The 24,406-nt window shown below is 54.1% G+C and overlaps 3 protein-coding genes across 10 annotated transcripts; all 3 read left to right on the forward strand.

Annotated features, from left to right (window-relative positions):
* The first annotated feature begins 103 nt into the window (after nt 1-103).
* On the forward strand, nt 104-15,808 carry SDHB (succinate dehydrogenase complex iron sulfur subunit B). The gene is made up of 8 exons (XM_048326176.1): nt 104-193; nt 4,647-4,771; nt 6,050-6,135; nt 9,203-9,339; nt 9,757-9,873; nt 11,891-11,992; nt 12,102-12,224; nt 15,625-15,808. The coding sequence occupies exons 1-8, from the start codon at nt 119-121 to the stop codon at nt 15,700-15,702; spliced, it is 843 nt and encodes a 280-aa protein (XP_048182133.1). The 5' UTR covers nt 104-118; the 3' UTR covers nt 15,703-15,808.
* Nucleotides 6,145-9,257, forward strand: LOC125336977. The gene is made up of 2 exons (XM_048326175.1): nt 6,145-8,681; nt 8,925-9,257. The coding sequence occupies exon 1, from the start codon at nt 6,423-6,425 to the stop codon at nt 7,332-7,334; it is 912 nt and encodes a 303-aa protein (XP_048182132.1). The 5' UTR covers nt 6,145-6,422; the 3' UTR covers nt 7,335-8,681; nt 8,925-9,257.
* Nucleotides 12,231-15,617, forward strand: LOC125336976. Of its 8 annotated transcripts, XM_048326167.1 has the most exons (5): nt 12,231-13,219; nt 13,324-13,643; nt 13,675-14,016; nt 14,139-14,199; nt 14,316-15,617. In XM_048326167.1, the coding sequence occupies exons 1-5, from the start codon at nt 12,998-13,000 to the stop codon at nt 14,334-14,336; spliced, it is 966 nt and encodes a 321-aa protein (XP_048182124.1). In that variant the 5' UTR covers nt 12,231-12,997; the 3' UTR covers nt 14,337-15,617. The 8 variants fall into 8 exon arrangements, with proteins under 8 accessions (XP_048182124.1, XP_048182123.1, XP_048182125.1 ...); XM_048326166.1 differs by having other exon boundaries at nt 14,139-15,617; XM_048326168.1 differs by lacking the exon at nt 14,139-14,199 and having other exon boundaries at nt 14,200-15,617.
* Nucleotides 15,809-24,406: the final 8,598 nt, after the last annotated feature.

The following is a 24,406-nucleotide window of genomic DNA, read 5'->3' on the forward strand; positions in this document are numbered from 1 at the left end:
TGGCGCCTTTCCTGAGGGCGTCGCCGCGCTCAAAATGGCGGCCATCCCCGCCCGTCAGCGCAGCAACATGGCGGCGGCGGGGGCACTTCCGGGGCGACGGGAAGCGCGCAGCGCCAAGATGGCGGCGGCCGCGGTCGGAGTCTCCTTGAGGCGCGGAGTCCCCGCGCGGCTCCTGCGGGCCGGGCCGCGGGCGGTGAGGGGCCGGGATGGCTGCAGGGGCTGTAGGAGCTGGGAATGGGCGGGAGCGGAGGGGAGGGAGCGGTGTCAGAGGCGGCCGGGGGGCTGCAGGGGTCCGGCGTGAGGATGGAAGAGGGAGGGGGTGGGCTGAGGGGAAGAGGGGGCTGGAACTGGAGTGTGGGATCTGGAAGGGGCTGTGTGGGAATTGGGGGTGGGCAGGAGGGCAGGGCTGGGAAGGGGGGTGGGGAGAGGCTGCAGAAGGGGCTGGGGGCAGGAGGGAGTTCGGGATGAGGTAAAAGATGGGGAGGGTGGGAGGGAGAAGAGGGGGGTGAGCTGCGGGGGAAGGGGCTGCGGGAAGGGGGCTGCAGAGGGTGTGTGGGGTCTGGAAGGAGCTCTGTGGGAATGGCGGGTGGGCAGGGGAAGGTTTCAGAGGGCAGCTGGCGGGCGGTAAAACGTGGGAAGAGTGGGTGTGAGAAGGGCGTGGGCTGGGAGGGAGTGGGATCGGTGCCAGAGGGGCTGTGGGGACGGCGTCTGTGCGGTGTGCGAGCGGGGGGTCCGGGGTGAGGTGAAATACGGGAAGAATGGCTGGGAAAAGGGGGGTGCTGAGGAGGGCCTGGGGGCAGAAAGCGGCTGGAAGGGGCGGGGAATGGTTTAGGGGCAGGTAAAGGGCGGCAGGAAATCGGGGTGTGGGGAACGCTCCGGGAAAAGGTCGGGAAGAGCAGCGGGAGCGGGGTGATCCCAGGAGAAAGCGGGGAGCAGCTCCCGGGAAAAGCAGCGGCAGCCGCAGGGATGCGCTCAGGAATTCCGGGATAACGGGGACAGGGAGAGCCGGGGGCATCTGGTGGATCTGGATTTCGGGAATCTCGGCCTTGCTCTGGGCGGGGGGAGCCTCGGGACACGGGGGCTCCAGCGCCTGCCCAGAGCCCCAGTTCATATTTCTATTTATTCGGCTTTTTAATCTGTATTTATATTTTTAATGTATTTTTGTGTATGTATAAGGTGTGTATGTACAAATATCTGCAGACTATATATACGCGTATAAATGATACGTGTAAAATGCACACATAAAGATACACAGACTAAGTTCTAATCCCATGATTGTAATTACACATCATAATTTATAAATGCCTCCACAAATGCATGCACACAATATATAGATACAAACCATATACAGTGCAAGGTATGCTTATACATACATAGATACGGGTATATCTATAAATACATACAAATATAATGGGTCATAATTGCAATATATATATATACATAAAAAATACATATAAATGCATAAAACATATAAAACAGGCTGCAATATTAAACACAATATGTAAATAAAGTACATTATAATATATACATACAGATATAATGTGTCATAAGTGCAATATATATATATACATCAAATATATATATAAATGCATAAAACATATAAAACAGGCTGCAATATTAAACACAATATATAAATAAAGTACATTATAATATATACATACAGATATAATGTGTCATAAGTGCAATATATATATATACATCAAATATATATATAAATGCATAAAACATATAAAACAGGCTGCAATATTAAACACAATATATAAATAAAGTACATTATAATATATACATACAGATATAATGTGTCATATAATTGCAATATATATATATACATAAAATACATATATAAAAATACATAAAATATATAAAACAGGCTACAATATTAAACACAATATATAAATAAAGTACACACGTAATTAAAGCATTATAACGACACCTGTAATGGAATATACAGATACATATAATTTATAAACACGTACATTTAATTTATAAACACGTAAAATATACAGCACACAATGTGTGCATTTATAGCCATACCTTGTTCTATATGTGTGTATAAAGATACATTTATTTATTACATTTATATCTATAGCCACACATATATATCTATATATTTAATGTATTTTTTAATGCGTACACACATATACATCTCTGTATCTCCTCCTGGATCCCTCCAAGCCCTCCTGGTGGGATCTGAGGTGTGTTTTCCCTGGATCCAGGGGTGGGATCTGAGGGGGTTTTCCCTGGATCCAGGGGTGGGATCTGAGGTGTGTTTTCCCTGGATCCAGGGGTGGGATCTGAGGCTGTTTTTCCCTGGATCCAGGGGTGGGATCTGAGGTGTGTTTTCCCTGGATCCAGGGGTGGGATCTGAGGTGTGTTTTCCCTGGATCCAGGGGTGGGATCTGAGGGGTTTTTCCCTGGATCCAGGGGTGGGATCTGAGGTGTGTTTTCCCTGGATCCAGGGGTGGGATCTGAGGTGTGTTTTCCCTGGATCCAGGGGTGGGATCTGAGATGTGTTTTCCCTGGATCCAGGGGTGGGATCTGAGGGGGTTTTCCCTGGATCCAGGGGTGGGATCTGAGGGGTTTTTCCCTGGATCCAGGGGTGAGATCTGAGATGTGTTTTCCCTGGATCCAGGGGTGGGATCTGAGGTGTGTTTTCCCTGAATCCAGGGGTGGGATCTGAGGGGGTTTTCCCTGGATCCAGGGGTGGGATCTGAGGTGTGTTTTCCCTGGATCCAGGGGTGGGATCTGAGGTGTGTTTTCGCTGGATCCAGGGGTGGGATCTTAGGTGTGTTTTCGCTGGATCCAGGGGTGGGATCTGAGGTGTGTTTTCCCTGGATCCAGGGGTGGGATCTGAGGTGTGTTTTCGCTGGATCCAGGGGTGGGATCTGAGGTGTGTTTTCCCTGGATCCAGGGGTGGGATCTGAGATGTGTTTTCCCTGAATCCAGGGGTGGGATCTTAGGTGTGTTTTCGCTGGATCCAGGGGTGGGATCTGAGGTGTGTTTTCCCTGGATCCAGGGGTGGGATCTGAGGTGTGTTTTCCCTGGATCCAGGGGTGGGATCTGAGATGTGTTTTCCCTGGATCCAGGGGTGGGATCTGAGGTGTGTTTTCGCTGGATCCAGGGGTGGGATCTGAGGTGTGTTTTCCCTGGATCCAGGGGTGGGATCTGAGATGTGTTTTCCCTGGATCCAGGGGTGGGATCTGAGGGGTTTTTCCCTGGATCCAGGGGTGGGATCTGAGGGGGTTTTCCCTGGATCCAGGGGTGGGATCTGAGGTGTGTTTTCCCTGGATCCAGGGGTGGGATCTGAGGGGTTTTTCCCTGGATCCAGGGGTGAGATCTGAGATGTGTTTTCCCTGGATCCAGGGGTGGGATCTGAGGTGTGTTTTCCCTGGATCCAGGGGTGGGATCTGAGGTGTGTTTTCCCTGGATCCAGGGGTGGGATCTGAGGGGGTTTTCCCTGGATCCAGGGGTGGGATCTGAGGGGTTTTTCCCTGGATCCAGGGGTGAGATCTGAGATGTGTTTTCCCTGGATCCAGGGGTGGGATCTGAGGTGTGTTTTCCCTGGATCCAGGGGTGGGATCTGAGATGTGTTTTCCCTGGATCCAGGGGTGGGATCTGAGGGGGTTTTCCCTGGATCCAGGGGTGGGATCTGAGATGTGTTTTCCCTGAATCCAGGGGTGGGATCTGAGGTGTGTTTTCGCTGGATCCAGGGGTGGGATCTGAGGTGTGTTTTCCCTGGATCCAGGGGTGGGATCTGAGGTGTGTTTTCCCTGGATCCAGGGGTGGGATCTGAGGGGGTTTTCCCTGGATCCAGGGGTGGGATCTGAGGTGTGTTTTCCCTGGATCCAGGGGTGGGATCTGAGGGGTTTTTCCCTGGATCCAGGGGTGGGATCTGAGGTGTGTTTTCCCTGGATCCAGGGGTGGGATCTGAGGCTGTTTTTCCCTGGATCCAGGGGTGGGATCTGAGGTGTGTTTTCCCTGGATCCAGGGGTGGGATCTGAGATGTGTTTTCCCTGGATCCAGGGGTGGGATCTGAGGTGTGTTTTCCCTGGATCCAGGGGTGGGATCTGAGGGGGTTTTCCCTGGATCCAGGGGTGGGATCTGAGGGGGTTTTCCCTGGATCCAGGGGTGGGATCTGAGATGTGTTTTCCCTGAATCCAGGGGTGGGATCTGAGGGGGTTTTCCCTGGATCCAGGGGTGGGATCTGAGGTGTGTTTTCCCTGGATCCAGGGGTGGGATCTGAGGTGTGTTTTCCCTGGATCCAGGGGTGGGATCTGAGGGGGTTTTCCCTGGATCCAGGGGTGGGATCTGAGATGTGTTTTCCCTGGATCCAGGGGTGGGATCTGAGGTGTGTTTTCCCTGGATCCAGGGGTGGGATCTGAGGTGTGTTTTCCCTGGATCCAGGGGTGGGATCTGAGGGGGTTTTCCCTGGATCCAGGGGTGGGATCTGAGATGTGTTTTCCCTGGATCCAGGGGTGGGATCTGAGGTGTGTTTTCCCTGGATCCAGGGGTGGGATCTGAGGGGGTTTTCCCTGGATCCAGGGGTGGGATCTGAGGCTGTTTTTCCCTGGATCCAGGGGTGGGATCTGAGGGGTTTTTCCCTGGATCCAGGGGTGGGATCTGAGATGTGTTTTCCCTGGATCCAGGTGCTCCGGGGAGCGCAGACGGCGGCGGCGGCGCCGCGGCTGAAGAAATTCGCCATCTACAGATGGGACCCCGACAAGCCCGGGGACAAGCCCCGCATGCAGACCTACGAGGTGGATCTCAACAAGTGGGTATCCGCTGGGAATGGGGCACGGGAGCAATCCCAGCTCCAGGCAGTGGCTGGGAAGGGGATGCTCAGCTCTGTCACAGAGCAGCTTGCTGTGGGCACGGCCACCGTGGAGGTTATCCCGGGAAAACCAGATTTTCCTGAGCTCCTGTGGGGCTGCTTTCCCCTCCCTGACCTTCTGTGCTGAGGGGGACAAAAGGTGGCCCCAGTGGCACTGTCACAGTGCTGTGACATCCCTGGGGTCTGTCCATGTCCCTGGGAGGGGTTAAAGAGGTGCTGGTGGCTTCAATAATCCTGACTTGTATGGGAAGTTCGGGGGCTGCCAAAAAAGAGGGAGAGCAGCTTTTTCCATGGAACAGGGATGGGGGACGTGGGTTTAAACTGAAGGAGGAGAGGTTTGGATGGGATATTGGGATGAATCCTTCCTGTGAGGCCCTGGCACAGAATTCCCAGAGAAGCTGTGGCTGCCCCGTCCCTGGAAGTGTCCAAGGCCACATTGGAGCCACCTGGACTAGTGGAAGGTGTCCCTGCCCATGGGAATGGGATGAGCTTGAAGGTCCCTCCATCCCAAACCATTCTGGGATTGTGTATTCCAGAAGGAAGCCCCACGTGCAGCTCACAATTCCCGGGGGGGGGGGGAAGGTGGGAGCTTGGGTGTGGTATCCCAAGGCCGCTCCTGCTTCCCTGGGGTTCTGGGAAGGGACTCGGGCCTCCCTGTGGTGCAGGAACCTTCCCGTGGACACCGTGCCTGGATCTCCCTGAGCTCCTCCAGAGGAATCCACCCCGAACCCTTCCCAAGAGCTCCCACTCCAAGCCACCCAGCCCCTCCTTAAAACCCACAGGAGCAACAGCTCCGGTTTTGGGGCGGCTTTGCCCCAGTGAATAATCCCCGGGCAGTGCCCTGTGTATAAAATTACAGAAACTGTCCACGAGTGTTTGTCCTGGGTCCCTTGTGACTCATGGGGACAGGCTGGGCTGTCACAGCCTGACCCCAAACAGGGGGAAAAGGGAACCAGCTCAGGTCACCGGGGTTTGAGTTGTCTGAACCTCCGGTGCATCAGCAAAAGAGAGGGCTTGGCCCCACCCTGCCCCTGGGCTGGGCTGCTGATCCAGAGATCCCTGGTTTGTCCCCGGGATTGACAGAGAATTGTCATCAATGGGATTGATGAAAACCCTTTGAGGCGCTGCTGAGGTCAAACCCCGGGTTTGGGGGTGCAGAGGTCAAACCCCCGATTTGGGGGGCTCTGCAGGTTCGGTGACCCGCGATTTCTGCTCCAGGTGTGGGCCCATGGTGCTCGATGCCCTGATCAAGATCAAGAACGAGATGGACTCCACGCTGACCTTCCGCAGGTCCTGCAGGGAGGGTAAGGACATTCCCGCCCGGAATGCTGCGTGCGCTGGGTGCGTAACCCCCAGCAGAGTCCAGAACCACCCTGCCCTCCCACCCGTGGGGATAAAACACCGGAATGAATCCAGGGGTAAAGCTGGGGTTGGTGCTCACGGGGTGTAATGACACAGCCCTGAGCCGCCCGCCCCAGTAATTCCTTCCACAGCTCCCAGTTGTTCCAGTTTCTCTCCCAGTCTGGTTCGTCCTGCTGTGGGGAAATCCGAGGAGAGATTCCAGCGGCGGGATTGAGAGGGCAGAGGTGGAATGGGAGCGAGTGCTGCTGTGGAAATCAGACAGGGTGGAACTGGGACAGTGCTCAGGACTTCGAGGAACAGCTCCAGGAATCTTTTCCTCGGCCCTTCGGCTGAGGCCAGGGATGGATCGAGGAAAAGGGCACTCAGTGGTGGTTTGGGGTTGTGGCTGCTCCCAAATCCGGTCTGGGGCTGCTCTCAGACTTCCCTGTCCCTGACTTTCCCTGGGAAAAAACTCCTGATTCACGGGTCACGCTGGGCTGCTGAGCTGTGGGAACGCATTCCTGGGTGGAATGAGTCTGATTTAATGAGGTGGGTTTGCAGGCAGGGGGAATTTCAGGGCAGCTGGTGCCCGGAGATGTTTTGGCGGGGATGGAAATGGGAAGCAGCACTCCCGAGGCAGCCGTTCCCTCTGGAATCTGCACAGCAGGGGCAGGAATTCCACACAGAGCGCTGCTCCCACCGCCTGATACTCAGCCAGCCAAAACTTCCCGAGCTGGAATTCGTTGACCTGAATACTTTTCCTGGGACAAGACAGATTTTTCAAGCTGGGCTGGTTCCATCCTGCCCCTTCTCTGCCACGCAGCGAGAGCAGCCCCCCGATCCCACATTCCTGCTGCAGGCACGTGCTCCGGGGTTTGCAGCCCTGCTTCCCTCTCCAGCTGGCTGGAAAATACTTGGGAGCCTTTCTGCAGTGGGAGGAATAACCTTGTGGCAGTGCCAGGGAGCCGGGACATCATCAGAGGTGTCACTTAATCCGTTTGTTGGGCTATTTTTGTGCTCCTGGTGTCTCTCCTCTCACCTTTGGCAGTGCGGTTTGTGCCCTGGGAAGGGGCACGAGGGAAAGGAGCTCCTGCCTCGGGGATCTGGGGCTGCATTCCTGGCTTTCAGGGGCGATTTGGGGCATTTTGTTCCCCTTCTGTGAGGAGAGACTGTGGGAGCTGGGCCTGTTTGTTCCAGAGATGAGGAGGCTGAGAGGAGATCCCATCAATCCTTATCGATATCTCCAGGGGGTGTCCGAGGATGGTCCCAGACTCTTTCCAGTGGTGCCCAGAGACAGGACAAGGAGCAACAGCCACAAACTAAAACTCAAAAATTCCAGCTCAACGTTTGGAAGAAGTTCTCTCCGTGGAGTGGAACTCCAGCTCTGGCTTTTAGGGGGATAAAATGGTTGAGTAGCAGCAGATTTGTGAGTTTGCTGTCACTTGGATCCATCCTGTGACCTCCCAGCTTTTAAAAGGAAGGACGGCATCAGCTCAGCTCCAGGTTTCAGGGCAAAAAAGGGTGCTGAGCACCTCCTCTGACAATTTCTATGAGTAGCAACATATTTGTGGGTTTACTACAGCTTGGATCCATCCTGTGACCTCCCAGCACAAAAAGGAAGAACAATACCAGGCTGAATTCCAGCTTGCAGTGGGGGGAAGAAAGGTTGGACAGGTGCCCAGGGAGGTCACAGAGTCTCCCTCTCTGGAGATTCCCAAAGCCCCCGGACACATTCCAGCGTCACCTGCTCCAGGGTGAATCTGGATGATTCCCAGAGGTCCCTTCCATCCCTGCCAACCCCGGGACTCTCTGACTGAGGAAGACGCAGCAGTTTTCCTCGTTAAAATGTTATTTTTTTGGTTGTATTTGTGCCTCCCTCGGCTCCCACCTCGCGCCCCAAACCCGTGAGCGAAGCCGGATGTTCTCCCCTCCCTAAATCACACAAAAACTGATGAGGTGCCCAAACCACTTCATTTTCTGCTGGGGAAGGAGCTTCCCTGTGGAAAATGTGATTTGGCTGTGATGAAAGCAGCTCCTGTGTTTGATCTTCATTGAAGTTAAAAATGCTTGGCCCCAGTGGCAAATTCCAGCGTTTTTCTTGTCACGTAGAGTTTCCCCAGTACAGCCAGGGCTGTCTGTGGGGCCAGGAGGGTGAATCCCACACTTTGCTCAGCTTTTCTCCCTCAGGAGGGTGAATCCAGCCCTTTGCTCTGCTTTTCCCCATCAGAAGGGTGAATCCCACTCTTTGCTCTGCTTTTCCCCTTCAGAAGGGTGAATCCCACACTTTGCTCAGCTTTTCCCCCTCAGGAAGGTGAATCCCACATTTTGCTCTGCTTTTCTCCCTCAGGAGGGTGAATCCAGGCTTTGCTCTGCTTTTCCCCTTCAGAAGGGTGAATCCCACATTTTGCTCTGCTTTTCTCCCTCAGGAGGGTGAATCCAGGCTTTGCTCTGCTTTTCCCCTTCAGAAGGGTGAATCCCACACTTTGCTCAGCTTTTCCCCCTCAGGAAGGTGAATCCAACCCTTTGCTCAGCTTTTCCCCCTCAGAAGAGTAAATCCCCACCCTTTGCTCAGCTTTTCCCCCTCAGAAGGGTAAATCCCCACCCTTTGCTCAGCTTTTCCCCCTCAGGAGGGTGAATCCCACACTTTGCTCAGCTTTTCCCCCTCAGGAGGGTAAATCCCCACCCTTTGCTCAGCTTTTCCCCATCAGAAGTGTAAATCCAACCCTTTGTTCTGCTTTTCCCCCTCAGGAAGGTGAATCCAACCCTTTGCTCAGCTTTTCCCCCTCAGGAGGGTGAATCCCACACTTTGCTCAGCTTTTCCCCCTCAGGAAGGTGAATCCAACCCTTTGCTCAGCTTTTCCCCCTCAGAAGGGTAAATCCCCACCCTTTGCTCAGCTTTTCCCCCTCAGGAGGGTGAATCCCACACTTTGCTCAGCTTTTCCCCCTCAGGAGGGTAAATCCCCACCCTTTGCTCAGCTTTTCCCCCTCAGAAGTGTAAGTCCAACCCTTTGCTCTGCTTTTTCCCCTCAGGAATTTGCGGCTCCTGTGCCATGAACATCGCTGGGGGCAACACCCTGGCCTGCATCAAAAAAATCGACAGTGACCTCAACAAAGTCACCAAAATCTACCCTCTGCCCCACATGTACGTGGTGAAGGACCTGGTTCCGGTGAGTGCAGCCCCTGCCCAGGCGTGGCATCGTCCAGGGGACACCCTGGGGTGGGGACGAGGGCGCTGGGAGGTGCCACCAAGGTCAGGGCTCGTGTCCCTCCTGCCGGCTTTGGGTGGGTCCCCATGACTAAATCTGTCCCGGCCTGGAATGTGGCAGGTTGAGGGGAGGGAATGCCGCCTCCTGGTCAGGTTTTCAGGTGTCAATTTGGGATGGAACTGTGCCAGGAGTGGGGATTTGGGTGGGATTTTGGGAAAAGGCTCAGCCTGCAGAGGGTGGGACTGAAGGGGATGGTGGGTCTTGGACAGCAAGGGTGGGATTTTGGGGTGTTTGTGCAGGGCTGGGTCCTGGTGGGCCCCTTCCAGCGATGATTCTCCTCACCTCCATAACCACGATCCCTGTGTTTTCCTCCCCCAGGACCTGAGTAACTTCTACGCCCAGTACAAATCCATCGAGCCCTACCTGAAGAAGAAGGACGAGTCCAAGGAGGGCAAGGAGCAGTACCTGCAGTCCATAGAGGACCGTCAGAAACTGGTCACTGCTGCTTTTTTACTGCTGCTTTTTTACTGCTGAAACCCCTCCCAGCCCAGCCCAGGGTTAAACCTGAATGCTCAGCACCGTCCCGTTCCCCAAACCCCACAATATGGGACACGGCTCAGGGCAGGGAGCTGGGCTGGCCAGGGGGGCTCTGATCTCATTCCCACTGTCTGCCCTGCGCAATTCCCCACTGGAATTCCGTGCTGGAATTCCTCTGCAGGCTCCAGACTTGGAGGGAGATGGGGAGAGGCCCAGCAGGCTGTGTGGGGCTGTCTGGCTGTGCTCTCAGCTCACTGGGGTTTCACAGCCCGGAATACTCCTGGGAGAAGCCGAAGTGCAAGTTTTGGGGTGTCTGTCATGAGCAGGGGGGATTTTGAGGGGTTTTCCGGAGGTGAAGCTGGAGAATCCACCCCGAGGAACAGCTTTTTAAAAGGCTGATAGCGTGGCCAAGTTTTGGGGTGGATTTCCGTGGCTGCCACAGGGATTAGCAGCAGATCAGGAGGGGTTTTGCCTCTGAGCTGCCTGGATGGATCCATCATTCCATGATTCCAGGCTCAGCCCGTCGCTGCTCCGCTGCGGGGGCACCAAATCTCGATTTTGGTGCAGGAGAGGTGAACGTGAGCAGCAGAAAGGGGGGCTGAGTGAAGGGGATTCAGGGAAACGCTGGGAGTGTCCCCTTGGTGTCTGCATCCCAGGCGCGACGCAGCTGCGGCACCGGAGCAGCGCCGGGGCTGGACAGGCTGCGGGAATCGCTGCCCACGGGCAGCAGTTTGTTCTCCCCAGCACGTCCCAGCTTCTCTGAGCCGTGTGCAAGCGCCGAAGGGGCTTTCCCTGCCCTCCGAGTCCCGTTCCCAGCCACGTGGGAACGAGGAGACCCAAAAGGTGCGTTGGGAAACGCGCTGTCTGGAATTCCTCTCCCTTTGGGATCAGCCTGCGTGCAGGAGAAGCTTGGATGTGGCTGGAAAATCCCCACCTTTTCCTTTAAATGCTCAAGCATTTGGAATGGTGCAGTTAAAAATGAGATTTGGAGTGAGGAGAGGGAACTCTGCCCTCAGGGTTGGCAGCTCTTCCCAAAGGCTTGTCAGGAGCTGCTGGAAGTTCTGGCATCAGGAATCTTCCTGAGCTCAGTTTAGGGGGATTTTTATCCCCAACTAACTTTCAGGGATGTAAATGAAGCCGGGTTGGGCTCTCTCTGTGCCTGGGAGAAGTTGGATGGGCCACATGGAGACTCGGGAGACCCTGAGCTCCTCAGTTTCCTGTCCAGGATGAGGAATTGCCTCCTGTTCCCAGCAGGAATGAGCAGAGCTGTAAGAGCTGCCTGAACCTTCCATGTAGGATTAAACTTCTCTTCTTCTGTGCCTGGAAACAAAAACCTCCTGCCCACAAGAACGGGGAAGCGATTCAGGACTGGCCCCGTTGCCATGCCAGGGGTGCCCTCAGGCACAGGCTGCACCCTGAGCTGTCCCCGGGGCTGCTGGAATTGTTAATTGGTGACAAATCCATGCCTGTCCTCACGGGACGGGCTGGGAGCAGGGTGGGAGTGCAGGAGAACCGAGCTGGGAGAGAGGTGGGAGTGGAGAATTGAGCTGGGAGAGAGGTGGGAATGGAGAATTAAACTGAGAGCAAGGAGGGAATGGAGGAGAGCCGAGCTGGGAGAGGTGGGAGTGCAGGAGAACCGAGCAGCTTCCCCTTCCTCTCCAGTCCTGCTCTTCCCCTGCTGTCCCAAACTCTGGTTCGTTGTGTGGGTCCTGGAATCGTGGAATATCCTGAGCTGGAAGGCAGCCACAGGGACCGTGTGGGGCCAGCTCCTGGCCCCAGTTTGGGAAAATGGGGATCGATTCCCTCAGGAATCGCTGCCCTGCAGCAGCACTGAATTTATTTATCAGCGCAGGGGGTTTCGAGCCCCTCTGCAGTGGCAGCTCTGGGCGGGGCTGAATCCTGGGTGTCACAGCCCTGGGTGACAGCCTGGTGTGTCCCCTCCTGCGGTGACAGCCGCTGTGTCCCCTCCCTGCAGGACGGGCTCTACGAGTGCATCCTGTGCGCCTGCTGCAGCACCAGCTGTCCCAGCTACTGGTGGAACGGGGACAAGTACCTGGGCCCCGCCGTGCTCATGCAGGTGAGGACGGGACGGGCTCCTTTGTCCCGGGCCGGTGCCACCCAGCCCTGCCCGGCATTCCTGAGCGGGGTGCTGCCGTGCCACCGTGACACCCCCGGCTGTGCCCCAGGCCTACCGCTGGATGATCGACTCGCGGGATGACTACACGGAGGAGCGGCTGGCCCAGCTGCAGGACCCCTTCTCGCTGTACCGCTGCCACACCATCATGAACTGCACCCGCACCTGCCCCAAGGTACGGCCGGGACGGGGGCCTGGGAAGGTCGCGGTGGCAGTGCCACCCCTGCCGCGGGCACTGGGGCGGGGTCTGAGCCCCGTCCAGCCTGGCCCTGGGCGCTGCCAGGGATGGGGAAGCCAGGGCTGCTCTGGGGAATCCATTCCGGGGCCTCCCCACCCTCACCGGGAGGGATTTGCCCCGATGTCCCACCTAAACCAGCGCATGGGATCGTGGAGTGGTTTGGATTGGAAGGGGCTTTAGAGATCATCTGGACCCCAGGCAGGGACTCCTCCCGTCATCCCAGGGTGCTCCAGCCTGGCCTGGGACACTGCCAGGGCTGGGGCAGCCACAGCTTCTGTGGGAAATCCATTCCAGGGCCTCCCCACCCTCACAGGGAGGGATTTATCCCAGTATCCCACCCACACCTCCCCTCTGCCCGTTTAAACCATGTCCCCTTACCCTGTCACTGCCTCTCCTCCGTGCCCCTTCAGCTGCAGGAAGGCCACAGTGAGGTCTGCCCATCCCTTTTCCGTGTCTTTTCTGGAACTCCAGGCTGGTTCCATGGCCCCTGTTTGATAGGAAAAGATCCTTTTAGGCCTCCCTTTTCCCCAGACTTGGCCTGGCCTGCTGAGCCTTGTGGCTGCCGGAGCTCCGGTGTCAGGAGCAGCTCTTCCTCCTGAGCCAAGGCCCCGGGAACCCCTCTGATCCCAGGATTTGGGAGCAGGGCCCTGCCGGGAGCGCTCCAGGGAATTTCTCTGCTGTTCCTGTGGGGAACTGAGCAAATTTTCCAAATGGGGCTCTTCCCAGCCTCGCTGTTGGGAGTTGAGGGAGCTTTGCTTCCCTCCCGGGCTCTTTTCCACAGCCCTGATGGGCTCCCGGAGCCGCGGGATAACGGGAAGGGACGTTGGGAGTGGGCCCCAGGTGTGGGGAGCACTGCAGGCTGGCGTTTGTGGGTGTTTCTGCAGAGGGATTCCCTGGAAGCAGGCAGTTCCAAAGGGATTCCATGGAAACACATCATTCCTGCTTTCCTGTGGGTGTTTGTCCAAAGGGATTCCCTGGAAGCACACAATTCCCGCTTTCCTGTGGGTGTTTGTCCAAGGGGGTTCCATGGAAACACACAGTTCCAAAGGGATTCCATGGAAACACGTCATTCCTGCTTTCCTGTGGGTGTTTGTCCAAAGGGATTCCCTGGAAGCCCACAATTCCTTCTTTTCTCTGTGTGTTTCTCCAGAGCAATTCCCTGGAAGCACACAATTCCAAAGAGACTCCCTGGAAGCACATAATTCCACAGGGATTCCATGGAAACACACAGTTCCCGCTTTCCTGTGGGTGTTTGTCCAAGGGGATTCCATGGAAACACACAATTCCTGCTTTTCTCTGTGTGTTTCTCCAAAGCAATTCCCTGGAAGCACACAATTCCAAGGAGATTCCCTGGAAGCACATAATTCCTCAGGGATTCCATGGAAGCACACAATTCCCGCTTTCCTGTGGGTGTTTGTCCAAAGGAATTCACTGGAAGCACACAATTCCAGAGGGATTCCATGGAAGCACACAATTCCAGAGGGATTCCCTGGAAGCACACAATCCCCTGTTCAGATTCAACCTTGTTCCTCCCCCCCGCAGTGCCGGGCTGTTCCCTGGCCTCCAGAAATCCCACAAAAACGTGGAATTCCGTCCTGCCGGAGCTTTATCTCCCTTTGATCCCGATCAAAGCCCAGCTCCCAAAGGAGTTTTGCTCCAGGGGTGGGAGGGGAGCCTCCTGCTCCGGCGTCCTGCTCCGGGCCAGGCTGCTCTTCCCGGGGAAACTGAGGCTGGAATGGGGCAAACCTGAACTTCTTCCCCCTGGAATTCCCAGCCTGCCCCAAACTGAGGCTGGAATGGGGCAAACCTGAACTTCTTCCCCCTGGAATTCCCAGCTTGCCCCAAACTGAGGCTGGAATGGGGCAAACCTGAACTTCTTCCCCCTGGAATTCCCAGCCTGCCCCAAACTGAGGCTGGAATGGGGCAAACCTGAACTTCCCCCTGGAATTCCCAGCTTGCCCCAAACTGAGGCTGGAATGGGGCAAACCTGAACTTCCCCCTGGAATTCCCAGCTTGCCCCAAACTGAGGCTGGAATGGGGCAAACCTGAACTTCTTCCCCCTGGAATTCCCAGCCTGCCCCAAACTGAGGCTGGAATGGGGCAAACCTGAACTTCTTCCCCCTGGAATTCCCAGCCCGCCCCAAACTGAGGCTGGAATGGGGCAAACCTGAACTTCTTCCCCCTGGAATTCCCAGCCCGCCCCAAACTGAGGCTGGAATGGGGCAAACCTGAACTTCCCCCTGGAATTCCCAGCTTGCCCCAAACTGAGGCTGGAATGGGGCAAACCTGAACTTCTTCCCCCTGGAATTCCCAGCCTGCCCCAAACTGAGGCTGGAATGGGCAAACCTGAACTTCCCCCTGGAATTCCCAGCCTGCCTGGAGTCAGAGCTGGCCCAGGTCTCCAGGGCTGGAAAGGAGGATTCCTGTCAGGCTAAACTCTTGATTTTTAGGGAAAAAAGGGGGGGTTGAGCAGCTCCTGTGCCGGGTATTTTTATGGGGAGCAGCACATTTGTGAGTCTGGATCCAGCCTGTGACCTCCCAGCTTTTAAAAGGAAGCACAAGATCAGCTCAGTTCCAGGTTTCGGGGGGAAAAAGGGATGTTGGGCACCTGTTCTGACAACCCGGCACAGAGAGGAAACACGGTATCAGGAGAATTCCAGGTTTTAGAGGGAGAAAAGTTGGAGAGGCAGCACCTTTGTGGGTTTATTACAACTTTAATCCATCCTGTAACCTCCTGGTGTTTGGAAGGAAAGACAAAACCAGCTCAGCTCCAGGTTTTAGAGAGAGAAAAGTTTGAGAAGCAGCACCTTTGTGAGTTTATTACAGCTTGGATCCATCCTGTAACCTCCTGGTGTTTGGAAGGAAGGAGAATATCAGCTCAACTCCAGCTTTTAGAGGGAGAAAAGTTGGAGAAGCAGCACCTTTGTGAGTTTATTACAGCTTGGATCCAGCCTGTGATCCCCTCAGCTTTTAAAAGGAAGCACAAGATCAGGTGGATTCCAGGTTTTTAGGGGAAGAAACGGTGGAATAGCAGCAGATTTGGGAGTTTGCTGTCCCATGTCCCAGGGTTTGGAAGGAAGGAGAAAATCAGCTCAGCTCCAGGTTTTAGAGGGAGAAAAGTTGGAGAAGCAGCACCTTTGTGAGTTTATTACAACTTTAATCCATCCTGTAACCTCCCAGTGTTTGGAAAGAAGGAGAATATCAGCTCAACTCCAGCTTTTAGGAGGGAAAAAGGTGGAACAGGGAGTCTATCACACCTTGAGGGAGGGAGGGGAAGGGAGGGAGCACAGGAAGGTGCTGCAGCCTCCCCGGCGGCGCTGAGCGACCTTTCCCGCAGGGTTTGAACCCCGGCAAAGCCATCGCCGAGATCAAGAAGATGATGGCCACCTACAAGCAGAAGGCAGCGGCTGTGTAAGGGCCGGGGGAGCCCCGGAGGAGCCCCGGGGGAGCCCCGGGGGAGCGCGGCACCGCTGCCGGTGTCACCCGCCCGCGGCCGCGCTCAATAAACGCTGCAAAGAACAGCTCGGCCTCGCATCCTTTAGTGGCCCCTCCGATGCCCCACGAGCCCAAACGTGCCGGGGCTGCGGCTGGGAGGAGCTGCGGGGCTCCGGGAATGGCTGGGAATGGCTGGGAGCAGGGAATGGTGCCGGGGGCTCCGGCCTGAAAGCCCCAAAGGGAGCAGCGGCAGCTCCCGGGGTGCGGGATGGGGCAGGGACGGATCCACCAGGATCGAGGTGTTCTGTTCCCACCCCACTGGGATCCTGGTTTGTAGTCCTGGGTTTTACTCCAAATCCTAACAAAATGGGATTTTTTTAGGGGTAAATATTCCTCTTTTCTCGTATTTTTTACCTCCAGTTCCACCAGGATCGAGGTGTTCTGGTCCCACCCCATTGGGATCCTGGTTTATAGTCCTGGTTTTAGTCCAAATCCTAACAAAATGGGATTTTTTAGAGTAGAATCTTTCTTTTTTGTCCCGTATTTTTACCTCCAGATCCACCAGGATCGAGGTGTTCTGGTCCCACCCCACTGGGATCCTGGTTTGTATTCCTGCTCTTTACTCCAAATCCTAACAAAATGGGATTTTTTAGGGTTAAATATCCCTCTTTTCTCCATTACTTTTACCTCCAGATCCCAGTTCTGCCAGGAGTGAAGAGTTCTGTTCCCACCCCATTGGGATCCTGGTTTATAGTCCTGGTTTTTACTCCAAATCCTAACAAAATGGGATTTTTTAGGGGTAAATCTTCTTTTCTCTCAAATTTTTCCTTCCAGGTCTCAATTCCACCAGGAACAAGGTGTCCTGTCCCACCCCATTGGGATCCTCGTTTGTATTCCTGGTTTTACTCCAAATCCTAACAAAATGGGATTTTTTAGGGTTAAATATCCCTCTTTTCTCCATTATTTTTGCCTCCAGATCCCAGTTCCACCAGGAGTGAGGTGTCCTGTCCCACCCCCTGTGGGATCCTGGTTTGTATTCCTGGTTTTTACTCCAAACCTTAAGAAAATGGGATTTCCTTTGCCAGCTTTGGGGTGCAAACCCCCTTTTTGGGGAGGCAGAGCCCGATGAGTTTCCCTGAGAGATTTGGGGCTCAAACCCTCATTTTTGGGGGCAGACTCCTGTCCGTTCGCGGGGTGTCTGTGTGAGACACCCCCGTTCTGGGGCTCTCGGGGGGTGCCCGCTTCTGTGGGGAGGGGCTGCGGACTCCAATTCCCGGCATTCCCGGTTTTGGGCTGCGGACTCCAATTCCCGGCATTCCCCGCCATTCCCGGGCTGTTACACTCCCGGTTTGGGGGGGGGGGGGGGGGGTATGGACTCCAATTCCCATCATTCCCTCCCCAATTCCCCAGTTTTTGGGGTCTCTGGTGGTGCTCGCTTCTGTGGGGGGCTGTGGGCTCCGATTCCCGGCGTTCCCGGGGTGTCACACCCCCGGGTTTGGGGGTGCGGACTCCCAATTCCCGCCGTTCCCCACCATTCCCCTTTTTTGGAGGAGCCCGGTGCCTTGAGGGGGGTGCGGACTCCAATTCCCGGCATTCCCACTCCCAATTCCCCGGGTTTGGGGGTGCCCGGTTCTGTGGGGAGGGGGTGCGGATTCCAATTCCCGGCATTCCCGGTTTTGGGGTGCGGACTCCAATTCCCACCATTCCCGGGGTGCCACGCTCGGTTTTGGGGTGCGGACTCCAATTCCCGGCATTCCCATTCCCAGTTTCCCGGTTTTGGGGGTGCCCGGTTCTGTGGGGAAGCGCTGCGGATTCCAATTCCCGGCATTCCCGGTTTTGGGGTGCGGACTCCAATTCCCGCCGTTCCCCACCATTCCCGGGGTGTCAGACCCCCCCTTTTTGGGAGGTGCGGACTCCAATTCCCGGCATTCCCGGTTTTGGGGTGCGGACTCCAACTCCCGGCATTCCCAATTCCCCGGTTTTGGGGGTGCCCGGCTCTGTGGGGAAGGGCTGCGGACTCCAACTCCCGGCATTCCCAATTCCCCGGTTTTAGGGGTGCCCGGCTCTGTGGGGAAGGGCTGCGGACTCCAACTCCCGGCATTCCCAATTCCCAATTCCCCGGTTTTAGGGGTGCCCGGCTCTGTGGGGAAGCGCTGCGGACTCCAACTCCCGGCATTCCCAATTCCTCGGTTTTAGGGGTGCCCGGCTCTGTGGGGAAGCGCTGCGGACTCCAACTCCCGGCATTCCCAATTCCCCGGTTTTGGGGGTGCCCGGCTCTGTGGGGAAGCGCTGCGGACTCCAACTCCCGGCATTCCCAATTCCCAATTCCCCGGTTTTAGAGGTGCCCGGCTCTGTGGGGAAGCGCTGCGGACTCCAACTCCCGGCATTCCCAATTCCCCGGTTTTAGGGGTGCCCGGCTCTGTGGGGAAGCGCTGCGGACTCCAACTCCCGGCATTCCCAATTCCCCGGTTTTAGGGGTGCCCGGCTCTGTGGGGAAGCGCTGCGGACTCCAACTCCCGGCATTCCCAATTCCCCGGTTTTAGGGGTGCCCGGCTCTGTGGGGAAGCGCTGCGGACTCCAACTCCCGGCATTCCCAATTCCCCGGTTTTAGGGGTGCCCGGCTCTGTGGGGAAGCGCTGCGGACTCCAACTCCCGGCATTCCCAATTCCCCGGTTTTGGGGGTGCCCGGCTCTGTGGGGAAGCGCTGCGGACTCCAACTCCCGGCATTCCCAATTCCCCGGTTTTAGGGGTGCCCGGCTCTGTGGGGAAGCGCTGCGGACTCCAACTCCCGGCATTCCCAATTCCCCGGTTTTGGGGGTGCCCGGCTCTGTGGGGAAGCGCTGCGGACTCCAACTCCCGGCATTCCCAATTCCCCGGTTTTAGGGGTGCCCGGCTCTGTGGAGAAGCGCTGCGGACTCCAACTCCCGGCATTCCCAATTCCCCGGTTTTAGGGGTGCCCGGCTCTGTGGGGAAGCGCTGCGGACTCCAACTCCCGGCATTCCCAATTCCCCGGTTTTAGGGGTGCCCGGCTCTGTGGGGAAGCGCTGCGGACTCCAACTCCCGGCATGCCCCGCCGCTGCCGGCCCGCCGCTTCCGGCGGCGCGCGGGGCCGCGGGGCCGCGCCATGAGCTCAGGTCAGGGGCCGGCGGCGGGACCGGGAGCGGGACCGGGATGAGGGACCGGGATGAGGGACCGGGATGAGGGACCGGGATGAGGGACCGGGAGCGGGACCGGGATGAGGGACCGGGATGAGGGACCGGGACCCCCCGAGCGCCCCGCGGAGCCCGCAAAGCGCCGCCGGGAGCTCCCGGGGCCGCTCCTGCCCAGCGCGGGGGGGGGCGGGGCTGCTCCAGTGCCATTTATTCCCATTTATTCCCACTTATTTCCACTTATTCCCATTTATTCCCACTTATTCCCAATTATTCCCATTTATTCCCATTTATTCCCACTTATTTCCACTTATTCCCATTTATTCCCACTTATTCCCAATTATTCCCATTTATTCCCACTTATTTCCACTTATTCCCATTTATTCCCACTTATTCCCAATTATTCCCAATTATTCCCATTTATTCCCATTTATTCCCATTTATTCCCACTTATTTCCACTTATTCCCATTTATTCCCACTTATTCCCAATTATTCCCAATTATTCCCATTTATTCCCATTTATTCCCACTTATTTCCACTTATTCCCATTTATTCCCACTTATTCCCAATTATTCCCATTTATTCCCATTTATTCCCACTTATTCCCATTTATTCCCACTTATTCCCAATTATTCCCATTTATTCCCACTTATTTCCATTTATTCCCGTTTATTCCCACTTATTCCCAATTATTCCCACTTATTCCCATTTATTCCCACTTATTTCCATTTATTCCCGTTTATTCCCACTTATTCCCGTTTATTCCCATTTATTCCCATTTATTCCCAATTATTCCCACTTACTCCCATTTATTCCCACTTACTCCCATTTATTCCCACTTATTCCCATTTATTCCCACTTATTTCCATTTATTCCCGCTTATTCCCACTTATTCCTATTTATTCCCGTTTATTTCCATTTATTCCCGCTTATTCCCACTTATTCCTATTTATTCCCACTTGTTCCCATTTATTCCCACTTATTCCCATTTATTTCCACTTATTCCCGTTTTTTCCCGTTTATTCCCATTTATTCCCACTTATCCCCATTTATTCCCACTTATCCCCACTTATCCCCACTTATTCCCATTTATTCCCACTTATTCCCGTTTTTTCCCGTTTATTCCCGTTTATTCCCATTTATTCCCACTTATCCCCATTTATTCCCACTTATTCCCACTTATCCCCACTTATTCCCATTTATTCCCACTTATTCCCATTTATTTCGCTTTTCTATTTTGCCTTTCTTCTAAAATTTTGCTCTTTTGTTTTGCCGTCCTTCACTTTGCTTTTTTTCATTTAATTTTGCTTTATCCTCTTCCCTTTTTAAAAAAATTTGCATTTTTATTTTGGGTTTTTTGGGGTTTTTTTAAATTTTGCTTTATTCTGTTGCCTTTTTCTTTACCTTTGCCCTTTTATTTTGCTTTATTGTTTTTCCTGGTTTCAACTTTGCCCTATTATTTTGCTTTATTTTGCTTTAATAATTTGCCCGGGTGTTTTTAAGTTCGCTTTTTCTTCCGGCGTTATTCTGCTGGATCACGTTGCCCTTTTTGATTCTGGTTTATTATTTGGCCTTTTTTAAATTCTCCATCATTATTTTGCCGCTTTTTTAAAACTTTGCTTTTTGATTTTGCTTCGCTCCCCGTTGTTATTTGGCTTCCTTTTTTTATTTTCCCTTCTTGCTTTCCTTCCCTCTTAATTCTGCTTTATTTTAGCTTTTATTTCGCCTTTTTGCTCTTTTTGTTTGGCTTGATTTCGCTTCATTTTGCTTTATTTTGCTCTTTGCTTTCTCATGTTGCTGGATTTGGGGGGTTCTTCGCTGTTTTATTTCATTTCACATCTTGCCTTTTCGAGGAGTTGTTCTTATTTCGCTTTAATTCTCTTTATTTTTGCCTCCATCTCGCTTTGCTTTGTTCCTTCCCTCTTCTGCCTTTTGTGCTTTTACTTTCTCTTTTTTATTTCGCCCTTGCCGCCGTGGCTCTGCTGCCTTTCTGTTCCCTGATTTTCCTTTCATTTCTGCTTTATTTTGCTTCCTTTCGGGGGCTTTGCTTTGCTTTCTGCCTTCTCCATTTCCCTTTCTTTCGCTTCATTCTTTTGCTTTTTCGCTTTCAGCTTTTCCTTTATTTTGCTTTATTTTTGCCTTTCAGTTTGGGGCTTTTTTGCTCTTTTATTTTGCTTGATTTCCCTTCGTTCCTTTGCTTTTTACTGCTTTGTTTCACTTTTTAATTTGTTTATTTTCCTTTAATTTGCTCTTTTATTTCTCTCTCTGTTTTCTTATTTCGCATTTTTCCTTTGCTTTATACTTTTTTTCATTTCGCTTTCTTACTTTTCTTTGTTTTGCTTTTTTCTTTTCTTTTTTTTACTTCATTTTCCTTCTTTTTTCCTTTATTTCACTTTTTATTTTTTCCTTTTTTTCTTTATTTCATTTTTCTTTTGTCTTTACTTTTGCTTTCTTTTTTTTGCTTTATTTCATTTTTTTTTCTTTTTTATCCTTTATTTCTTTTTTCTTTTTTTTTATCCTTTATTTCATTTTTTATTTTTTCCCTTTTCTTTGCTTTATTTCACTTTAATTGTTTTCTATTTTTCGCTTTATTTCTTTTTTTATTTTTTTCCTTTTTTTCTTTATTTAATTTTTCTTTCTTCCTTTTTTTCCCTTTATTTCTTTTTTTTCTTTCTTTGCTTTTTTTTGCTTTATTTCACTTTTGATCTTTTCCTCTTTTTTAATTTCATTTTTTTCTTTTATTTTGCTTTATTTATTTTTTTTGCTTTATTTCATTTTTTATTTTTCCTTTTTTTTTCCCTTTATTTCACTTTTTATTTTTTCCTTCTTTTTTCTTTATTTAATTTTTCTATTTTCTTTTTTTTTTTGCTTTATTTCATTTTTATTTTTTCCTTTTTTTTGCTTTATTTCATTTTCTTTTTTTTCTTTTCTTTGCTTTATTTCTTTTTTTTCCTTTATTTCATTTTTTATTTTTTCCTTCTTTTTTCTTTATTTCATTTTTCTTTTTTCGGTTTTTATTTTTTGCTTTATTTCTTTTTTTTTTGCTTTATTTCATTTTTCTTTTATCTTTTTTTGCTTTATTTCTTTTTTTTTGCTTTATTTCATTTATTTTTTCCTTTTTTTCCTTTATTTCATTTTTTTCCTTTTTTTTTGCTTTATTTCATTTTCATTTTTTTCCTTTTTTTTTGCTTTATTCCTTTTTTTCCCTTTATTTCATTTTTTATTTTTTCCTCTTTTTTTCTTTATTTCTTTTTTCTTTTTTTTCCTTTATTTCTTTTCTTTTTATTTCATTTTTTTATTCCCCCCCCTTTTTTTTTTTTTACTTTATTTCCCTTTTTATTTCCTTCTGTTTCTCCTTTATTTCCCTTCATTTCGCTCCACTTCCCCTCTTTTATTTCGCCCATTTCCCGATTTTTATCCCACTTTCCCTTTTCTCCCGTGCCCCGCTCCCACCCCGGGATGCGGAAAAGCCTCCGGGGTTCCGGTGCCAATCGCAGTGTTCCGGTGCCATCCGCGGTGTTCCGGTGCCATCCGCGGGGTTCCGGTGCCATCCGCGGTGTTCCGGTGCCATCCGCAGGGTTCCGGTGCCATCCGCGGTGTTCCGGTGCCATCCGCAGGGTTCCGGTGCCATCTGCGGTGTTCCGGTGCCAATCGCGGGGCTCCAGTGCCATCCGTGGGGTTCCGGTGCCATCTGCGGTGTTCCGGTGCCGTCCGCGGGGTTCCGGTGCCATCCGCGGTGTTCCGGTGCCATCCGCGGGGCTCCAGTGCCATCCGCAGGGTTCCGGTGCCATCTGCGGTGTTCCGGTGCCGTCCGCGGGGTTCCGGTGCCATCCGCGGTGTTCCGGTGCCATCTGCGGTGTTCCGGTGCCATCCGTGGGGTTCCGGTGCCATCCATGGAGTTCCGGTGCCATCCGTGGGGTTCCAGTGCCATCTGCGGTGTTCCGGTGCCAATCGCGGGGCTCTAGTGCCATCCGTGGGGTTCCGGTGCCATCCACAGGGCTCCAGTGCCATCCGCGGGGCTCCAGTGCCATCCGCAGGGCTCCGGTGCCATCCGCGGGGTTCCGGTGCCATCCGCAGGGCTCCGGTGCCATCCGTGGTGTTCCGGTGCCATCCGCGGGGTTCCGGTGCCATCCGTGGGGCTCCGGTGCCATCCGCGGGGCTCCAGTGCCATCCGCGGTGTTCCGGTGCCATCCGCGGGGTTCCGGTGCCATCCGCGGGGCTCCGGTGCCATCCGCGGTGTTCCGGTGCCATCCGCGGGGTTCCGGTGCCATCCACAGGGCTCCGGTGCCATCCGTGGGGCTCCAGTGCCATCCGTGGGGTTCCGGTGCCATCCGCAGGGTTCCGGTGCCATCTGCGGTGTTCCGGTGCCATCCGCAGGGCTCCAGTGCCATCCGCAGGGTTCCGGTGCCATCTGCGGTGTTCCGGTGCCATCCGCGGGGTTCCGGTGCCAATCGCGGGGCTCCAGTGCCATCCGCAGGGCTCCGGTGCCATCCGCGGGGTTCCGGTGCCATCCACAGGGCTCCAGTGCCATCCACAGGGCTCCGGTGCCATCCGTGGCGTTCCGGTGCCATCCACAGGGCTCCAGTGCCATCCGCGGGGTTCCGGTGCCATCCGCAGGGCTCCGGTGCCATCCGTGGTGTTCCGGTGCCATCCGTGGCGTTCCGGTGCCATCCACAGGGCTCCAGTGCCATCCGCGGGGTTCCGGTGCCATCCGCGGGGTTCCGGTGCCATCCACAGGGCTCCGGTGCCATCCGTGGTGTTCCGGTGCCATCCGTGGTGTTCCGGTGCCATCCGCAGGGCTCCGGTGCCAATCGCAGGCCTCCGGTGCCATCCGCGGGGTTCCGGTGCCATCTGCGGTGTCCCGGTGCCAATCGCGGGGCTCCAGTGCCATCCGCGGTGTTCCGGTGCCATCCGCGGGGCTCCAGTGCCATCCGCAGGGCTCCAGTGCCATCCGTGGTGTTCCGGTGCCATCCGTGGTGTTCCGGTGCCATCCACAGGGCTCCGGTGCCATCCGTGGTGTTCCGGTGCCATCCGTGGGGTTCCGGTGCCATCCGCGGGGTTCCGGTGCCATCCGTGGGGTTCCGTCCCTGCAGTGACCCCGCTCGGATCCCATCGGATCCCCCGGATCCCCCAGATCCCCCGGATCCCGATCCCGGTCCGCAGCCGAGCAGCGCTCGGGGCTCAAACCTCCCCCCCTTTTCCCCTGAGCCCCTTCATTTGAGGGTTGAACCCCGCTCCGGAGGCCGCAGCTGCTCCCAGTCCTGGTTCCTCCCTTCCCCGCGGGAATGCCGGGAGCGCAGCCCCTCGGAGGGCGGCAGGGAGGAGCCCTCCTTTGATGGAACTGGGGCGATGTTGGCTTGGGACGTGAACCCGCTGCTTCCCCCCTCGCTGGGACGTTCCCCGGAGCCTCCGGGCACTTCCCTCGGGGTTTGGGTGCCGGGAAGGCCGGGACAGGGAGAATCCCGCTGTGCCGAAGGGTTGGAACGCTGGGATCTCAGCACGGAGGAGCATTCCCGGCAGCCCGAACCACAACC

This window comes from Corvus hawaiiensis, chromosome 22 (assembly GCF_020740725.1).
Source record: "Corvus hawaiiensis isolate bCorHaw1 chromosome 22, bCorHaw1.pri.cur, whole genome shotgun sequence".
NCBI lineage: Eukaryota > Metazoa > Chordata > Aves > Passeriformes > Corvidae > Corvus > Corvus hawaiiensis.